General features: G+C 41.8%; 1 protein-coding gene across 1 annotated transcript in view; it reads left to right on the top strand.

Moving 5' to 3' along the window:
* Nucleotides 1-20,671, top strand: part of ano2a (anoctamin 2a) — a gene marked incomplete at both ends in the record, with an annotated part of 102,621 nt that overhangs the window by 24,687 nt on the left and 57,263 nt on the right. The window contains 9 exons of the mRNA XM_084335228.1: nucleotides 1,325-1,485; nucleotides 1,982-2,036; nucleotides 2,156-2,207; nucleotides 2,337-2,392; nucleotides 4,585-4,632; nucleotides 9,544-9,608; nucleotides 12,586-12,720; nucleotides 13,018-13,172; nucleotides 17,088-17,170. Of these exons, the coding sequence (XP_084191354.1) occupies nucleotides 1,325-1,485; nucleotides 1,982-2,036; nucleotides 2,156-2,207; nucleotides 2,337-2,392; nucleotides 4,585-4,632; nucleotides 9,544-9,608; nucleotides 12,586-12,720; nucleotides 13,018-13,172; nucleotides 17,088-17,170 (810 nt within the window). The remainder of the gene's footprint in view (nucleotides 1-1,324; nucleotides 1,486-1,981; nucleotides 2,037-2,155; nucleotides 2,208-2,336; nucleotides 2,393-4,584; nucleotides 4,633-9,543; nucleotides 9,609-12,585; nucleotides 12,721-13,017; nucleotides 13,173-17,087; nucleotides 17,171-20,671) is intronic.

Here is a 20,671-nt window from a genome sequence, read left to right as displayed (position 1 = left end):
GAAAACAAAACGGTTCCATAGCCTGAAGTCTTGTAGTACAGGAAATTCCATGGAAAATTAGGTTTTTGTAATGTGTGTACCGGTAAAAATTCAGCGTGATTCAGCGCCGGCAGGCGAGGACAAAGTTCCGCGACGTGCGTGCGAGTGCATGGTGGCCCGCCTTAAGAGGTTAACTGTCTGTAGTGTGGTAGTGAAAGTGTTAACCTTCTGTAGTGTGGTAGTGAAAGCGTTAACCTTCTGTAGTGTGGTAGTGAAAGTGTTAACCTTCTGTAGTGTGGTAGTGAAAGGTTAACCTTCTGTAGTGTGGTAGTGAAAGGTTAACCTTCTGTAGTGTGGTAGTGAAAGTGTTAACCTTCTGTAGTGTGGTAGTGAAAGGTTAACCTTCTGTAGTGTGGTAGTGAAAGGGCTAACCTTATGTAGTGTGGTAGTGAAAGGTTAACCTTCTGTAGTGTGGTAGTGAAAGTGTTAACCTTCTGTAGTGTGGTAGTGAAAGGTTAACCTTCTGTAGTGTGGTAGTGAAAGTGTTAACCTTCTGTAGTGTGGTAGTGAAAGTGTTAACCTTCTGTAGTGTGGTAGTGAAAGGTTAACCTTCTGTAGTGTGGTAGTGAAAGGTTAACCTTCTGTAGTGTGGTAGTGAAAGTGTTAACCTTCTGTAGTGTGGTAGTGAAAGGTTAACCTTCTGTAGTGTGGTAGTGAAAGGGCTAACCTTATGTAGTGTGGTAGTGAAAGGTTAACCTTCTGTAGTGTGGTAGTGAAAGGGCTAACCTTATGTAGTGTGGTAGTGAAAGGTTAACCTTCTGTAGTGTGGTAGTGAAAGGTTAACCTTCTGTAGTGTGGTAGTGAAAGGTTAACCTTCTGTAGTGTGGTAGTGAAAGGTTAACCTTCTTTAGTGTGGTAGTGAAAGGTTAACCTTATGTAGTGTGGTAGTGAAAGGTTAACCTTATGTAGTGTGGTAGTGAAAGGTTAACCATCTGTAGTGTGGTAGTGAAATGTTAACCCTTTGTAGTGTGGTAGTGAAAGTGTTAACCCTTTGTAGTGTGATATATATATAAAGCTTAAATTAGTCTTGGGATGTTTTGCAGTGGGGTTATTATGTCATATCTACCGCTGTCTAATTTACCATATAATGTATAATTAATCTCAAACCCGCCCTCTTTTCCTTGATCCTCCAATCATAACTGTCATTTCCCTCAGACAAAGAAAGCGTGTCCGTGGGAAGCAACAGGATTGGAGGATCGAGGAACAGAGGGCGGGGTTCGAGGCGGGTCACTCAGGTGGATGTGCCGTGGTTGACTTGTGTGTTGTGTGCCGTGTGGTTGAACAGAAGTGCGAGCTGCGGGTGCGGACGGGCATCGCCGGGATGTGGGATTCTCTGACGACCAAACTCAACCAGCCGTTTCAGCCGGACGTCCCTGACGCAGACTCACAGACGCGGGGCCACTTCAAGACCCTAAAGCACCCCTTCATCAGAGACAAGCTGCACCTGTGAGTTAAAGCCCTAATCTGTGATTATTTCCTTTGTTGACAATATCAATGTGGGGTCACGTTCACACGTTCATGAAGAGTTTGATCTGGAGATGTTCTTAACCTGTTGTAAATTGGAATGTGTATGACTTTTATTCCAGTGTTTATAAACATTACCATCGTAAACAGCATTTTACTGCCACAAAATACGGGAAATACAGTTGAAAAGGTATATTTACCTGTTGTCAAATATAGTCCTTGTATAAAGAGCTCAAGTCACTCAATTAGAGAATGTCATTCCTATTTCTTACATTATTTTCAATGGTGGGGCTACATTTGGAACAGTGATTGGGCTTTTAACATACACACACACCGTCACCCACACACACATAAACACTTACACTCCCTCTCCCTCTGTTGCACACATCAACAAACACAGCCCTCCCCACCCACACATACACACGCGCATGCACACCCACACACATTCAGTTTGTAATGATTCTCTTATCCTCTCTAGGTACGACATCAAGTCAACAGAAACCTTGTTTGATAATGCCACGCGCAGCCGAATCGTGAGTCCACCCTCACAATTACACCGTGTGCTACATTATGCGTAATACTAATTAAATCTGATCAAAAACGGATTTTTAACAACTTTTAAATGCATGCTTTATGTTGTGTCCGTGTCTAGGTCGCTGACATAATCTCACGCAATATCTGCGCACAAACCTGCCAAACGACCGGTGAGAACCTCTATAATTTTTATTGACTTTAGGGAATATAAACTCATCTGTACATTCATGTTCATTCTGACCTCATATCCAGGACACTGTGTTCCATTGTTCTTCTGGTTTTGTTTCCTCTCTCACCAGGCATCACATCGCTATTGGCCCGTGGTGTCTATGACTCCGCCTTCTCTCTGCATGACGTGAGTGGAGCCGTCACTAAAACAAACTTATTTCATGCACAGATGCCGATGTACCAAGTAACCAATCCGATCTATTAATCAAATACATTTTTTGTTGTTGTAAGGCCCGATAACACATGGGCTGGATAAGTCTTCTTTAAACAAGTCAAGAAGAAACATCACAACAAATCAAGAACAAAACAAAAAAAACACCATGAAATCCAGAATAAAATGTAAAATAAATAAATGCAACACTCCCAGACATACCCCACGCGAAGGTAAGGAAGAACTCACTAAAAACCTAGCAACAGGAAAAAAGCACCTTTTTTCTTTTAAACCGAGGTCCTGACTGAATTCGGTCGTTAAAGAACACAGGGCGCCTATCGCGGGCAGGGGTAGGGGGTTCACCGACGTCCCTGGCCAAATTCCCAATCAGGTCTCTTACATCAAGGCCACCTAATCATCCCCCTGCCCTTAATTGGCTGACATCAATCCCTGTCTCCTGAGCCGTTCACCCATTGTGTAGTGTGATGTGTGCCTGGTGCCAGTGTATGGCAGCCATTGAGCCTGCGTAGCCCAAGATTGGGTGCTACCAGTGGTGGTGAAGGAGGCCATTTCCACCCTACATTGTTGGGAGTGCTTTGAGTGTCTAGAAAAGCGCTATATACAGTAAATGAATTCATTCATTAATGTACAGTATAGAAATAGACTATTAGTTTGGGGTCAATGATCAATAAGGATTTACATGTAATCCGTTTTTCACCATTTGAGAGATCTATCGTCTTTTTATTTGTAAAAATGTAGACAATATATTAGCTTTGTCTTCATTTCTGACATGTCACATGCAGCTTGTGGTATCGGACTTTGGAAAATATCGGGTCTCTGCCCCGATATCGGATATCAGTATGGGTATCAGTATGTGCGTACTGTACTTGAAATGCATTACATGGTCAGGTGCTACTCTATATGACTGATGCGCTGTGACCTGAAGGCGCCTCATGGTGGTCGCAAGGTGGAAGCTTAAGTTTACTCGGGTGTCTTCTTAAAGGAACACATTTTGGGAAATAGACTTATTTGCCATCTTCCCCAGAGTCAGTTTTGGAGTTGTTGGAAGCTGTGTTCTTCAATTATGACGGACCTTGGCTAGCTGCTCCCCACTGCCTCCAGACCTTGTGCTGGGCTGAGCTAACATGCTCTTCTGTCCTGGGCCACTGAACACACAGAAATTAAACCGGTATCAATCGTCTCGTCTAACTCCGGGGAAGATGGCAAATAAGTGTATTTTCCCAACATGTTGGAGTGTTCCTTTGAACCTTTTAGTTATAGCCTGTTAGGTTTTGTGAAGGGTGTATTTTGTTATTGTGCAACAACATCATATTTGTCCTCTTCCCCTGGGGTGGCATCTATGCATCTGCTGTCACTCCAATACTATGGAGCTATAGCGATTATTTCATGGCACTCAAAGTGTCAAAATTAATGACATTTGAAACACTCAATAGCAGCGTCTCTGTGCAGATATCATGACATGGTCACTCATGATATTTATTTATTTTTATTTTACCTTTATTTTACCAGGTAGTCACTTGAGATCAAAGATCTTTTTTTCGAGCAAGACCTGGCCAAAATGGCAGCAAAACAAAAACAAACATACAAAATACACAAAACACAGACAGAGACACAAAAGGCAAGGTGGGGCAAGGGGATACATCCGAGCTGCAGCAAACCAGACTGAATGGGATTGGGGGAGATTGGAGGGTAGGGTAAAAAGGTAGAAAGAGGATGGAAGGTGAGGCTTTGCAGGAGGTTGCTGGGGAGAGAAGGTCAGGCCAAAAATATAAAATATAACACCACATTATGCAGTGAAGCAGCGACATTCTCCCATCTCATTCTTTAAAATGCCCTTAATTTGAACTTTAAAATATACAACGAACAGACCTTGTTGTGAACAGTTTAACTGAGAACTATTTTCTACCGAAGGACGTCCGTCATAATAGTGCTCAATGAAACTGTTCACAACGAGGTATGTGGATTATCTTGAGTATATGTCACTGTTGAACCTTTCAAATCATGCCAGTTAGCTTTCATCTCTACAGCTGAAAACGCCAAACCTTTGTTGTTGTTGTTTTTTTGGGGTTGAACTTCCCCTTTAATTCTCTTCAAAGCTGCTCTATAAATAAAGATTCAGAGTCACACCGTACTCTCTCCTTTCTCAGGGGTCATTCACAAGGAGAGGAAGGAGGGATCAGCGCAATGACAGACAGGTGAGTGAACGAAAGCCAGTAATGAGATTTCAACAATAGCAGAATGAAGTTAATTGGCAGAGATTTGTTCAGTTCATTGACAGAGCTTTGTTCAATTCATTGACAGAGCTTTGTTCAACTAATTGGCAGAGCTTTGTTTAGTTCATTGGTTGAGCTTTGTCCAATTCATTGACAGATCTTTGGTCAATTCATTGACAGAGCTTTGGTCAATTCATTGGCAGAGCTTTGTTCAGTTAATTGGCAGAGCTTTGTTTAATTCATTGGCAGATATTTGTACAGTACATTGGCAGAGCTTTGTTTAGTTAATTGGTAGAGCTTTTTTTAGTTCATTGGTAGAACTTTGTTTAGGTCATTGGCAGAGCTTTGTTTAGTTCATTGGCAGATATTTGTTTAGTTCATTGGCAGAGCTTTGTTCAGTTCATTGGCAGAGCTTTGTTCAGTTCATTGGTAGAGTTTTGTTTAGTTCATTGGTAGAGCTTTGTTTAGTTCATTGGTAGAGCTTTGTTCAGTTCATTGGCAGAGCTTTGTTTAGTTCATTGGTAGAGCTTTGTTCAGTTAATTGGTAGAGTTTTGTTTAGTTCATTGGTAGAGCTTTGTTCAGTTCATTGGCAGAGCTTTGTTCAGTTCATTGGCAGAGCTTTGTTTAGTTCATTGGTAGAGCTTTGTTTAGTTCATTGGCAGAGCTTTGTTTGGTTCATTGGTAGAGCTTTGTTTAGTTCATTGGCAGAACTTTGTTCAGTTCATTGGCAGAGCGTTGTTCAACTAATTGGTAGAGCTTTGTTTAGTTCATTGGCAGAGCTTTGTTTAGTTCATTGGCAGAGCTTTGTTCAGTTCATTGGCAGAGCGTTGTTCAACTAATTGGTAGAGCTTTGTTTAGTTCATTGGTAGAGCTTTGTTTAGTTCATTGGCAAAGCTTTGTTCAGTTCATTGGCATAGCGGTGTTCAACTAATTGGTAGAGCTTTGTTTAGTTCATTGGTAGAGCTTTGTTTAGTTCAGGGGTTCTCAAAATTTGTTATACCACAACCCCATTTGTTTTGGCAACCCCACACTTAATATAGCGCATAATTTCAATGTGGAATTAAGGAATATCAAAATAAAAGCACACGTTGTTGAACTTGATCATGCAGATTTATTAGAACATTTAATTACAGCACTATGTTATCAATACACATGTATAGCCAAAATATGTTGCCAGAACATTAAAAAAATATATATATATTTTTTTCTTGTCACCTCCCCACGACCCCAACTTTGGGTCACAACCCGTAGTTTGAGAACCGCTGGTTTAGTTCATTGGCAGAGCTTTGTTCAACTAATTGGTAGAGCTTTGTTCAGTTCATTGGTAGATATTTGTTTAGTTCATTGGCAGAGCTTTGTGCAACTAATTGGTAGAGCTTTGTTTAGTTCATTGGCAGAGATTTGTTCAACTAATTGGTAGAGCTTTCTTTAGTTCATTGGCAGAGCTTTGTTCAACTAATTGATCAAGCTTTGTTCAACTAATTGGTAGAGTTTTGTTTAGTTCATTGGTAGAGCTTTGTTTAGTTCATTGGTAGAGCTTTGTTTAGTTCATTGGTAGAGCTTTGTTCAACTAATTGATAGAGCTTTGTTCAACTAATTGATAGAGCTTTGTTCAACTAATTGGCAGAGCGTTGTTTATTTCATCGGTAGAGCTTTTTTTTTGTTAATTGGTAGAGCTGTGTTTAATTCATTGGTAGAGCTGTGTTCAACTAATTGGTAGAGCTTTGTTCAGTTCATTGGCAAAGTGTTGTTCAGTTCATTGCCAGATCTTTGTTCAACTAATTGGTAGAGCCTTGTTCAACTAATTGACAAAGCTTTCTTTTGTTCATTGGCAGAGCTTTGTTCAGTTCATTGGCAGAGCTTTGTTCAGTTCATTGGCAGAGCTTTGTTTAGTTCATTGGCAGAGCTTTGTTTAGTTCATTGGCAGACGTTTTTTCCACAAATTGGTAGAGCTTTCTTTCGTTCATTGGCAGAGCTTTGTTCAACTAATCGGTAGAGTTTGTTTAGTTAATTGGTAGAGCTTTGTTTAATTAATTGCTAGAGCTTTGTTTAGTTCATTGGAAGAGCTTTGTTCAACTAATTGGTAGAGCTTTGTTTAGTTCATTGGTAGAGCTTTGTTCAGTTCATTGGCAGAGCTTTGTTCAACCAATTGTAGAGCTTTGTTTAGTTCATTGGCAGAGCTTTGTTTAGGTCATTGGTAGAGCTTTGTTCAATTACTTGGTAGAACTTTGTTCAGTTAATTGGCAGAGTGTTGTTTAGTTCATTGGTAGAGCTTTGTCCACTTCATTGACAGAGCTTTCTTTAGTGCATTGGCAGAGCTTTGTTCAACTAATTGGTAGAGCTTTGTTCAACTAATTGGTAGAGCTTTGTTTAGTTCATTGGCAGAGCTTTGTTTAGTTCATTGGCAGAGCTTTGTTTAGTTCATTGGCAAAGCTTTGTTTAGTTAATTTAATTGGCATATATTTGTTCAATTCATTGGCAAAGCTTTGTTTAGTTAATTGGCATATATTTGTTCAGTTCATTGGCAGAGCTTTGTTTAGTTCATTCTCAGAGATGTGTTCAGTTAATTGGCAGAGCTTTGTTCAGTTCATTGGCAGAGATTTGTTCAGTTCATTTGCGGAGTTTTGTTTAGTTCATTGACAGAGCTTTGTTTAGTTAATTGGCAAAGCTTTGTTTAGTTAATTGACATATATTTGTTCAGTTCATTGGCAGCACGTTGTTTAGTTCATTGGCAAAGCTTTGTTTAGTTAATTGACATATATTTGTTCAGTTCATTGGCAGAGCTTTGTTTAGTTCATTGGCAGAGATGTGTTCAGTTAATTGGCAGAGCTCTGTTCAGTTCATTGGCAGATATTTGTTCAGTTCATTGGCAGAGTTTTGTTTAGTTCATTGGCAGAGCTTTGTTCAGTTATATTATCGTATAGCTTACGCTCTGCACTCTAGTGGAACCACATCCCTTTATCAATCTAATACTGAATAATTTTCTCCACATGTACACACCCATCTGCCTGGCCACACCCACATCCGCTTCTCTACATAAGCGGGGTCGTGGCCATACTAACAGCTCCTTCCCTATTTTCACCACCGTAGAAGTGAATGTATACACCACTTTGAGTTTAGTGCTGAAATAGTTGTTGGAAAGGAGCTACGTGGACATTGTATCTTGTTTTTCTCTCTCTCGCAATTTTACGAGAAAAGCTAAGAAATAATGTTTGCACCTTCGGAGGGTTTAGACGCTCGCAACGTCACCCTTCACCAGCGCTTCACCATCGTCGCGTCCTCCGTGCGTCGTGGGGCGTCTCTGGCTCCGCGGCCATGGCACCCAGATATACGCCTGGGCGGCGCCCGGTGGTGAGTTTGCCTCGCCGAGGGGCCATTGAGCCTCCATCTCCCGTGAGATGGCCTGGTTCCGGCCCTGGTTCCCCCGCCAGTGGACAGTCGGCCGATAGGCTGACAGCTCCTCTGGTGGCAGGGGATTTGCGACGCAGACTCTTCGCCTCGGCTCGCTCTCGTCGTAAGGCGGCGAGCAGCAGGGGCGAACGGTCCAGCTTTGATGTTGTGCTGGAGCCGGACGAGAGTTCTCTTGCCTCGTCTCCATTTCCGATGGAGACTGAGGATTACATGGAGGGGGCGAGATCTCTCTTGTTTGAAGCCCCAGTAGAGACGTATCACTCTCCCCCTCGGGGAGTGGCAGGGAGTGTTGCGTCTCCTTGGGATCCCTTGTACTCCAGGGTTGGGTTAGAACCTCCGACGCCGAGACAAGATCCCCAGCTGATGGTGACGCCCGAGGCAGCCTCCCGTACGTGAGGGACGCGAGTGACGTGGAGGGAGGTACGCAAGGGGAGTTGCTTGCCTTGTTCCCCGAGCTCATGGCGGCCGCCGCAGCCGCTAATGGCGTGGCGTTGCCGCAGCCACTGCCAGCACCTGTTCCTGATGACATGATAGGTCATCTCTGGCAACGTCGTCCTGTGAGAGAGACGGGCGTTGTCTGCCCATTCTTCCCAGCAATGGAGGCCTACGTGACACAGGAACAGGTAATCTCCCGCATTGTTGGCCTTACCCCCGCCTACGTGCCAGTCACGCGGGTGGTGGGTTTGGTCCAGGGGCTAAAGGACGGGGTGCCTCGACTTGATAGCCCGATGGCATCCATACTTTGTCCCGAAATGGTGTGGGAGCCGTTGAGAAAGCCGGTTCCCCAAGGGAAATCGGCTAGGCAGTTGGCTAATTGGAGTGACCAGGTGTACATTGCCGCGACTCAGAGCCTAGCTGCGACCTCCAACATCGCGCAGCTAGCGCACTACATGTCGGGGCTGATGGCGGGCGGGTCGGTATTGGATGACCATCAACATCAAGGTGAAAGACTTGGGAAGGAGCTGTTAGTATGGCCACGACCCCGCTTATGTAGAGGAGCGGATGTCGGTGTGGCCAGGCGGATGGGTGTGTACATATGGAGAAAATTATTCAGTATTAGATTGATAAAGGGATGTGGTTCCACTAGAGTGCAGAGCGCTCGCTATACTCATATAACTATGGTTATAGGATAACCGTATGTTCATTGGCAGAGTTTTGTTTAGTTCATTGACAGGCTTTGTAAACAAGCTCAGTCTTCATCTGCTTCTAACGTAATAGTGGAATATTCATGCTGCAGCTGTACAACAGTTGCTGCCCATTCTCTATTAACAATATTGAATATTAATAGTTGCAATTGATGTTTATTAATACGTATTCCAGTTCTCGACATTTGATCGACACTGTCCCTGTTACATTACATTATTAATTTGTTCTCTGTAAACCCTGTATTTTGATGTCAATGCAGTATAGAGATCTTGCCTCGGTTATGACATGCTGTGTGTGTAAACGCTGTGGTGTAACTGCTGTGGTATGTGTTGCAGATCCTCCATGAAGAATGGGCCAATTATGGAGTCATGCATAAATACCAACCGGTTGACCTCATCAGGTACTGAGAAACTAGTAGAAATGTAAGATAAGATAAGATATTCCTTTATTGATCCCTGTAGGGAAATGCAGGCGTCATAGCAGCATGGGGGAGGGAGGTACAGGTATTTGCAGGGTAATACTATTAGTAGAAGACATAAATATAGGCAATAGATTTATAGTACAGATACAAATAAGCAGTGTAAACAATAGGGGTGGGGGGAAAAATCGATACGTAGTAGTATCGCGATACTTTGCGTGGCGATACTGTATCGATACAGGGACGCCAAGTATCGATATTTAATTATTTATAAAAAATTGTGCATTCAGTTAAGTTGGAATATGACTGAAATACAAACAGTTCAGTTTGTCAGGTACATGCAACACAGATTACAGTGTTTACATCTGTCTGCTTGAGAAAATACCATGTTCTGCAATAAAAATTATTGAAGTGAGATGAACAGACTGAACTTTATTTTATTAGATAAAACATGTTGACAAAGTTTTACTTTGCAGTTGAAAAAGGTAATACATTTTATTTGAAAAAAATAATTATAATAATATCGCAATATTAATTACTCAGCGTATCGCGATATATTTAGTATCGCAATACTATCGTATCGTGACGCAAGTATCGCGATAGTATCGTATCGTGAGGTCTCTGGCGATTCCCACCCCTAGTAAACAATATAATTAACTGAATATAAGCATAATGAATATGAGCATGTAGGCAGTGTAATCAAAGGTGCAGATGAGGGTCTGTATGCCCTATCAGTTATGTTATATGTTACAATAAATATGGTCCAATATGGTCATGTGTAAAACTGTACAGTGTTATGGACAATTATTCAGTAGTTTCTACAACCAAATAATTTATCATTTTTTTGTATTGTAGCTATTATGAAACATGAGTACAGAATGGATTATCACTTGTTTACATTGAATACAGTGTACGTGTATTCGTCCCGCGAATTTACGGTACAGCCGTTACGGTGCGGTACGCGCAGCCATACGAAGAATACGTCTCATAATACCACTAGGTGAAAGTAGGGTTGCACATTTTAAATCTATGCTCAATATCTTTACTTTGCTTTACTTAGTACATTAATCATTTTTTTTCTTTTTTTTTTTTTATCTTTTCCCCTCTCCTTCTTTTTCCGATTTTTCTCCCATCCCACCCTTCCTGGTTGTTGCGCACTTTACCCTACTGTTGGTCCGAGAGGCCGGAGACTGTCACATGCTTTCCTCCGACGCATGTGCAGCCTGCCGGCAGCCAGCCTGGCCGTGCAGATTCTCACTGGGGAGAGTGTAACGTGTGGGAGGCCGCACTACCTCTCTCCAGATCCTCCCCTCGCTGAGCAGGCGCCCCGACCGAACTGTAGGGGTTGCTGTCCACAACGCCCAGGACCCACCCACCAGCTTTCCCACCCTCTAATACTGCCAATTGTATTAGTGTGAACGGCCAGCCAAGCTGGTGACAACGCCGGGAGCTGGATTCGAACACGCGAACCCAGCATCTCCAGCGTTGGTGACGAACGCAATCTCCGCTACGCCACCTGACCGCATACATTAATCTTTAACGTTGAATATTAAGCTTGTATTGCCAAATGTAGATGATGAATAAAACGTTGAAGCTTGCTTAGGCACGGTGACAAGCGGACAGAATTAACAACGCACACTGACACTGCACTCGGCTCTGCCCTCCTCCCTTCCCGTTTTCTACAGCCTGTGTCCCTAAAACAAAACCATCCATGATGAATTAATTAAATGTTTGTAACACAGCAGGGTCATTACAATTTTGCAGTTCTTTAGTTTTCTTGTTTGCCTAATAATGGTAACCAAATTGGAAAGACACACACGCGCGCGCGCGAACACATGCAGACTCTCACAGCTGATCGATTTTTTTTTAAATCACTACATACCACCAGATCATCTGAGCTCCTCTCCAGTTGCTGCTACTGTGTTTAAATCCCAAATATTGATCAATTCCTCTGCCATTGTTGTGTAACATCATGTCATCTGTTCTCTAGTCGTCTTCAGTCTCACTCTCGGATTCACGTTAAGTTAAATCCTCTCTACAAGTGAAACTGAAACTAAGTTGTTACATAAGTTGTTAAAGGGGCAGTAGGCAATTAATTTTACTCAGTGGATGCCTGGACACAGAATGACACCAGTATCACTGACTACCACGGCAAGCCTATAGAATATTATTCTATTTAATAATAATAATAATAATTATAAATATATAATAATAATTATAAATATTGTTTTCCTGTTGTACCGAACTCGTACCGAACTGTGACCGCAATACAGAGGTACGTACCGAACCGTGGCTTCTGTGTACCGTTACACCCCTAGTAATGAGTAATGACTGGTAATTAATAATTGTAATAAGTAATATGCAAGTGAAAAAGCTGTAATAGTAATGCTGTTGTAATACTGTTAATTACTATGTAATAAACAGGTAAAAATGGTTGTTATTACCCGTGATTGTATCGTAATATCCGGTGATTAATAGGTAACGTACTAGTGAGCACGGAACTACGTAGACAAAGAGATAAGAGTAAAATAGAATAGACAGAGTAAAATAGTGCAATAGTGCAGTGCAAAAATATTACATTATAGACTGCTGTTGCCATGAAAGAACTCAGTAGTTTCCAGATGAAAGACATGCTACAGTAGTGTGTCAATTGAAGAAGATCTTGCACATCCAATATTTATTTTGTCAGGTATGTTGGAGAGGAGCTTAATATCTTAGAAATGAAAAAATACTCTGATGACCGAAACATAACGTTGTATAACGTTTCTTATCTTGTTTTATATTTTCCAGAGCAGTGTGCAGGATTTTTTTTCATTTCTTAAATAAAGACATGGTAACAATTGTATTCCTTTTTCCTTATAATACAGTTACTGGCTTAAACACATCACATTATTCAGAGATTTGAATATTCAAATAATCCAGAGTAGCTGTGAGTGATTTGTTGACTCTCTCTTGACAGGAAGTACTTTGGGGAGCAGATCGGGTTGTACTTTGCCTGGCTGGGTGTGTACACTCAGCTCCTCATACCTCCTTCTCTGCTGGGAATCATCGTCTTCATCTATGGCATATTCACTGTTGACAAGCATGTGCCCTGGTGGGTAGATGGATGCAGACGCGCACACACACACAAACGCGCACACACATACAAGAGAGAGGGAGGTGCTTGACCCAATTCTCCTGGCCAGAGAACGTCAAGTCCTCTACCGAACTCCTAACCTAAATTCTATTTGATTAACCATGTTTTAAGAATACATTTGTATCAACCAAGATGATTTAATCACACGCATAATTAACCTCTCCGCTTTTCCGCCACAATATCTATTTGAGTTATATATTATAGTTATTTTGCACATGTTATATTGTTATATTCCTGCACTTGTGTGTCTTTCAGTGCGGAGATATGCTTTATGAACTTCACCATGTGTCCGCTGTGTGACGGAGTGTGTGACTACTGGTATCTGAGTACAGTCTGCTCGCTGTCCCGGGCGTCCTACCTGTTCGACAACGGAGTCACCGTCCTCTTTGCTATCTTCATGTCCCTCTGGGGTACATATCATTCTGTTATAATGCTTCCTGATAACATCTCTCACAGCGGGAATACTATTAGCCTTGCGGCCATGTTTGGAAAAGGGCAGAGAGCCGGAGTAGCCTAACGTTGTGATGCGCTGACGTAGGATTACGCTAGCTGGAGGCGGAGTAGTGAACCTGAATGATCATAGAGGAAGCCACTATCCCTGGATTGAATGTTGCATCTAAATCAAATGTATTTGTATAGCCCGAGATCACATGGAATTGCCCCCATGGGCTTTACAAGTCAAGAAGAAACATCACAATAGATCCAGAACAAAAAACACCATAAAATCTATATATGCAACACTCCCATACTTTCCCCAATGAAGATGAGGAACGATTCACTAAAACCTAGCAATAGGGGGAAAGCACCACAGTGGAGGAGAGAAACCGCAGATGGGATGTTAAAAGGGGATCCCCCAACAGGATGTCGGTAATAATATAGTGTTGCTATGGATCATATATGGATGGAGAATAGAACAGGTGAATTATTGGTATGTATGTATATATGCTTGTAATGAAACACATATACGTCATCCATACATGGTAGCAATAGTATCTAAAGCAGTGTTTCTCAACTGGTGGGTCGCGACCCAAAAGGGTCGCAGGGCCATTTTGAGTGGGTGTGTGTGTAAAAAAAAAAGAATAATAATCTTTTTTCTTTTTTACTAATTTCTTTTTTGCACTACCTATCTTTGTGAAAGTGGCTTCTCAGCTCTGGTCCAGCTGAAAACAAAGCAGAGGAACAGATTGGACATTGAGCATGACCTCAGAGTTGCTTTGTCTACCATCACCGAGACTTTGAGACTCTTGTCAGGAGCAAACAACATGCCCAGTTATCCCATTAGTTCCCTGGGATGTTAAGCTAAGAAGTCTGCTAAGAACCATATATTATTTATTATTATTATTCTTTTATTTCATTGGGTTTTTAGCCCTAGTTGCACTTTTGTTGCAACCCCAGTTATCCCATTAGTTCCCCAAACTTACTGTAGGTATGTTATGTTAAGCTAAGAAATCTGCTAAGAAGCATATATTATTTATTATAATTTTATTTCATTGGGTTTTTAGCCCTAGTTGCACTTTTGTTGCAACCCCAGTTATCCCACTATAGTTCCCCCAAACTTAGGTCTGTTATTTTAAGCTAAGAAATCTGCTAAGAAGCATACATTATTTATTATTCTTTTATTTCATTGGGTTTTTAGCCCTAGTTGCACTTTTTTGCACTTTTTTGTGTTTATTTCATGATTTTAACAGTGCATGAAAGATTGTGTATTACAGCAAAACATTTTTTTTTAAATAAATCATAGTGGTTCAAAAATGTGGGTCACGACTTAATGACTAAGGAAAATGTTGGGTCCCGAGGCTAGACCAGTTGAGAACCACTGATCTAAAGTACAAATGAAAATAAATAGAGAACAAAAAAAAGCATAGGAATACGAGCACTGGTATAAGATAAAGGCTAAACGTCAAGGCTCGGAGCTCAGAGTATCAGAGTAATATTCCCCAGGGGGCAGGAGAACTGCTCAGATTCAGTTGAAGTAGAGCGGGCATGGTTAGATGCCGGTCAACTGCAAGGGTGACATAGATCAGATCCATCGCGTCTGTGGTAGTCAGATCCGGTTTGAGGTAGAATAGCCGCTGCAGTCGACGCTGTTTGCCACATCAAGGACGGCGCAGGGAAGATCACACCACCTTGACCATCACACCACCTTGACAGGCCCAACAGGGGCGGGACCAGGGCTGGCTGTATACCTGTATATCAACACACCATCACTCGAGACCTCCACTCACAGAGAGACAGGGACATGGGTTAGAGAGCTCCTGTGTTCGCAATAGGCAGCAATGGGAGCAATAAATACATGTAATATAAGCATATATGTATGCATACATAGTAGCAATAGTATCAGAGTATATAAGCGCAGTGGAGAATGCACTACCACCGCAGAGACTCTGGGATCTAATCCAGCTGTCAGCGGTACTTCCGGCTTAGTCAGTCATATTCCCTACTAACACAATTGGCAGTGTTAGCGGGTGGGAAGCCGGCGGGGTATGTGTCCTGGTCGTTGTAAACTGTGGTTCCTACTGGTCGGTCGGGGCGCCTGTTCAGCAGGGAGGGGATCGGAGGGAAATAGCGTGAACCTCTGCACGCGTTACATTCCCTCAGTGAGAATCCTTGCTGTCAGGTGAAAAGAAGCGGCTGGCTGACTCCACATGTATCGGAGGAGGCATGTGGTAGTTCTACACCCTCCCTAGGCCGACAGTGGGACAATGCGTGCAACGACCAGGAAAGGAATTGGCATAACGACTAAATTGGGATGGGAGCAAAAATACAGAAAAAGTGAAAAAATAAAAAATATTATAAAATAAAAATAAAAAGTATATAAGAACATTTTAAAGTGAATGTACTAAATTGAACTAGAACAAAGAAGCATAGGAATACAAGCGCTGGTATACAGGATGGAATACAAGATGATGGCTCAGGGCCATTTCCCCAGAGGGGCAGGAGAACCACTCAGAACAAGTTGAAGTAGAGCGGGCATGGTTAGACGCTGTGGGTCCAACTGAAGACGGCATGAAGCAGATCCATGGCGCCAGTGGTGGTCAGAACCGGTTTGAGGTAGAGCAGTTGCTGCAATCTGTATATCAACACACTATCACTCGAGACATCCACTCAGAGAGAGACAGGGACAGGGGTTAGAAAAGCTCCCATGTCCGCAATAAGCAGACATGGGAGCAATAAACAGACATCCTAACTGAACTAACCAGATTAAGCTAAGGGTCTATCCCCGATCAGGGTAGGCTGAAAGAGAGAGAGAAAAGATGGGTCTTAAGTGAAGATTTTAAAACTTTGAAAGAGCAGGCACCCCTGACAACAGCGGATAATTTATTCCACAGGTAGGGAGCACAGTAGGCAAAGGCTCTGTGGCCAGCAGATCTTTTTTTTACCCTAGGAATCGATAGGAGCCCTGTATTTTGTGAACTAAGAGCACAAGCAGGCGAGTATCGTATAATTGAGTTCGAATAGATAGAGCGGTACGAGCCCATTTAGAATTTTTTAAGTGAGGAGCACTACTCTCTAAGTTGTTAACATGCAGCACAGATAATTAAATAATTTAAAGACATTTTTGGCTTGAATTATAGTTTTTGGGCTTGAATATAGATGTGTAATTAAACAAAGTTAATTGTGAGAGAAGGCTGAATTCAATTTCCACCATTGACTAAAAACACACCTCTTCAAACTATATCTGATAAAAAAAATAAAAAATAAATAAATAATAATTAAAAAAGGAACTAATCTTCTGTACTTTGTACTATTACCTTACTACTATACTACTATACTAATATGTCTATAGTACTTGAGGATCGCTCACCCACTAGAGCAAACCCCCAATCTTACAGATGTGTTGTTGTGCCATAGTCATTTATTTTTGTCTGAAATGTTCTTTGAAGTCCCCCAGGCTAATCTTACAGTGGATCTTGAGTATTGCTGTCTGTGTTTTCCATTACGCTGCTCTTGCCTTACTGTAGTTTACCATACCACTCTACTGCTTAAACAGAGCCAACAGCATCTATTGCTAGGATATACGTGGGGTTGATATTTGACAGTGACAGTTGTAGAGTATTATAAATTATATATATATATATATAAACGATTAATTAATTAATTAATTAATTAAATTAAAAACTCATGTATCTGATGTTAGACATTAATTCATTGTGTGTGTGTGTGTGTGTGTGTGTGTGTGTGTGTGTGTGTGTGTGTGTGTGTGTGTGTGTGTGTGTGTGTGTGTGTGTGTGTGTGTGTGTGTGTGTGTGTGTGTGTGTGTGTGTGTGTGTGTGTGTGTGTGTGTGTGTGTGTGTGTGTGTGTGTGTGTGTGTGTGTGTGTGTAGCTGCATGTTTTCTTGAGCACTGGAAGCGGAGGCAGATGTGTCTGAAACACTGCTGGGATCTGACGAGCCTGGAAGATGAAGAAGTACGACCACACACAGACAGACAGAGAGACATGAAACGTGACTAATTACAAGTGCTAGTTACTTTTGAAAGTCTATACTTTCTACTTCTAGTATGCCACTATTTGCATTCAATCAGAGTCACTTTCTCCCAAGTGCCCCAGACAAATACATATTCCAAGTTTGAGTGAAGTTTCACTGAAGTAAGAGTATTTTTTACTTAAGCTATATTTCAGCATTATTTCCATCTCTGCAAACACACACACACACACACACACACACACACACACACACACACACACACACACACACACACACACACACACACACACACACACACACACACACACACACACACACACACACACACACACACACACATACACACACATACACACACACACACACTGTATCTATATGTCCATCTCTGTCTTTCTCTTCTACACATTTGTTCCAGCAACAAACGGTTTTTTAGGGTGATTTTTTTTTTTTTTTTAGGGTCAGGCATGAGGTCAAATGTGGTGAAGTGTGGTGTGGTGTAGATTATCCTCTAAACACCACCACCACCACCACACACAGTCACACACAAATACATGCACTGATGGCACTCACTGCCCATATGCCTGTAATAAGATTGAGGCGTTCTTAAAGCAGTGAGCTGGCTGGATAACAGTCTGATATCACAAACACTAATACTACACACACACTCAAACGAATACAAACTTCTCTCTTGCTGCCATACTTATATAGAAACACACACTCAAGCTACAGTAATACAACCTTCTCTCTTGCTCCCATCCTTATATAGAAACACACACTCAAACGAATACAACCTTCTCTCTTGCTGGCATACTTATATAGAAACACACACTCAAGCTACAGTAATACAACCTTCTCTCTTGCTCCCATCCTTATATAGAAACACACACTCAAACTAATACAACCTTCTCTCTTGCTGGCATACTTATATAGAAACACACTCAAGCTACAGTAATACAACCTTCTTTCTTGCTCCCATCCTTATATAGAAACACACACTCAAACTAATACAACCTTATCTCTTGCTGCCATCCTTATATAGAAACACACACTCAAACGAATACAACCTTCTCTCTCGCTGCCATACTTATAGAATCACACACTCAAACTAATACAACCTTCTCTCTCGCTGCCATCCTTATAGAAACACATACTCAAACTAATACAACCTTCTCTCTTGCTGCCATCCTTATATAGAAACACACACTCAAACTAATACAACCTTCTCTCTTGCTGCCATACTTATATAGAAACACACACTCAAACTAATACAACCTTCTCTCTCGCTGCCATCCTTATAGAATCACACACTCAAACTAATACAACCTTCTCTCTCGCTGCCATACTTATAGAATCACACACTCAAACTAATACAACCTTCTCTCTCGCTGCCATCCTTATAGAATCACACACTCAAACTAATACAACCTTCTCTCTCGCTGCCATCCTTATAGAATCACACACTCAAACTAATACAACCTTCTCTCTCGCTGCCATCCTTATAGAATCACACACTCAAACTAATACAACCTTCTCTCTCGCTGCAATACAGAAACACACACACCTGAACGTTCACACAAAGGTCTTGATATAATGCTAATGTTTTATCCCTTGCCTCCTCTCTCTGCTTTCTAAAGGAGCGAGTCCAGGTGAGATTATCTCCACTCTGAGATGAATATCTATAATATATACAGTATAGAGGACTTTCATACATGTTCTACGGATGACAGACGTTGCCTGACACAGTTTAAAGTACTGCACAGGCTGCATCACTCGAGTCCATAGCTGTATGTTCTGTCCCACAACAGAGTGCTTCAGGACCGGAGGATTCTGTATCTTTTCACTAAGAGCCAGATGCAATGCTCATCATATTGGGGATGTCAGGGCTGTTAAGAAGATTATGTTTCTCTCAATAAAGTATTATCTCCTGTGGATTAATAGTAGCAAAGAAATTCCAGCTTAAATTTGGGGGGAGGGGGGGGGGGGGGGGGGGGGGGGCTGAAGTTGCTCCAGTCAAGTTGTGGCTTACTTTGTGAGTCGACTGATGCTTTACACCATGAGGGGATTAGGTTTGTCCTAAAAGAGAAACTCAGATCATTTGAAAAAGTCTTTCCTGAACCCTATACACATTGAACATTAACGCAGAACCTAAAATAGTGCTAAAATAGGGTGGATGTTTTATTATAATAAAAATTTGTATTTGTACTGGTGAAAAAAACGAAATGATTACTATTGTGTACTTTACCACTATGTACTATGCTACTATCCCTATACTACTATCAACTGTACCAGGCACGTGCACACATAGAGGCCAAGGGGTGCCTGAGCACCTGCCTTTTTGAGCCTCATCAAAAAAGTGCCCTTTTTGAAAAAAAAATATTTAAATTTTTTTTTTTTTTTTTTTACCGTTACGCATATAGACTGCCCTTCCAACTGAAAAATGTCAGGATAGAATTAAAATATTAGGTAAAGAGAGAGAGATGTCCCATATTCCATTGCAGTTTGCACGGCCTCCTCAGCGTGCCTCTCCGCGGACCTATATATTTTATGCATAGCGTGGGTGGTGATGATGATGATGATAGAAACCGCTGTTGAATGCTGGTATTACACTCATTGAGGGACACGAAGAAGTCAAGTCCGATGGGATTTGGGAATCTCAAATACAAATCGGGATTGGAATAAAAAATGCATTTATATTAAACAATACAGAATATACAGCACTTCTTGGGGTCTGTAGGGTAAGCACTTATTCCCTCCCCCCTGAACATTTATGGAGATATATGGGCCTTTTAAGTCAGTGATAAAAGTGTCTTTCAAGGATAAGTGAGCTCCTGCACTGATTATTATAGTTCAATTCAATATTTGATCACCAAAAACCCCCAAAAAGCATAAAAAGGGGGCCCCCCGCCCGAAAAGGGCCCTTAAAAATCGCGCGCTGCGCGCGCTCGGTTAATGTATACACACAAGTGTAGTGCCCTTTTCAGCCTTTGAGCACCTGCCCCTCTAAAGTCCTGTGCACGTCCCTGAACTGTACTATGTAAGGGATCGGCGCGGCGCCTCGGTATTTTAAACTCCGTGTCGGTCAATTATTTTGCGACAATGACCGAGTAAAGCTATACATTATCCCGCTTATTACATGGCTAACTTACTAACAATATACCTAATTCATTTGACAAATCGCAGTTCTGTGGCTCTGTCAGCCCAAATAAAGTGATTATTATTATCGCGAGCAGCAGCCTCTGTTCTGGCTCCGCTGTGTTCAGGCTCCGCTCGTTGCTCCGCCCCCTGTCATCGCCGGCAGCACTGAAACAGTGTGTGTCAGTGGGCTTGATTGCGAACAGCTGCGCTCTGCGGTCATTATTGAAAAATCTGCGGTCATTATCGAAAAATAATGACCGCAGTCGGGGGGCTGTTGACCAATCACAAGCAAGCATTTCGGCGAATGTGAAAACGCCATGTAATAAGCTAATTTATACAACAGGTAG

This window comes from Notolepis coatsorum (assembly GCF_963971535.1).
Source record: "Notolepis coatsorum genome assembly, chromosome: 18".
Lineage (NCBI taxonomy): Eukaryota > Metazoa > Chordata > Actinopteri > Aulopiformes > Paralepididae > Notolepis > Notolepis coatsorum.
The sequence above is the reverse complement of the archived record's forward strand: the minus strand, read 5'-3'. Positions and strand labels throughout refer to the sequence as shown.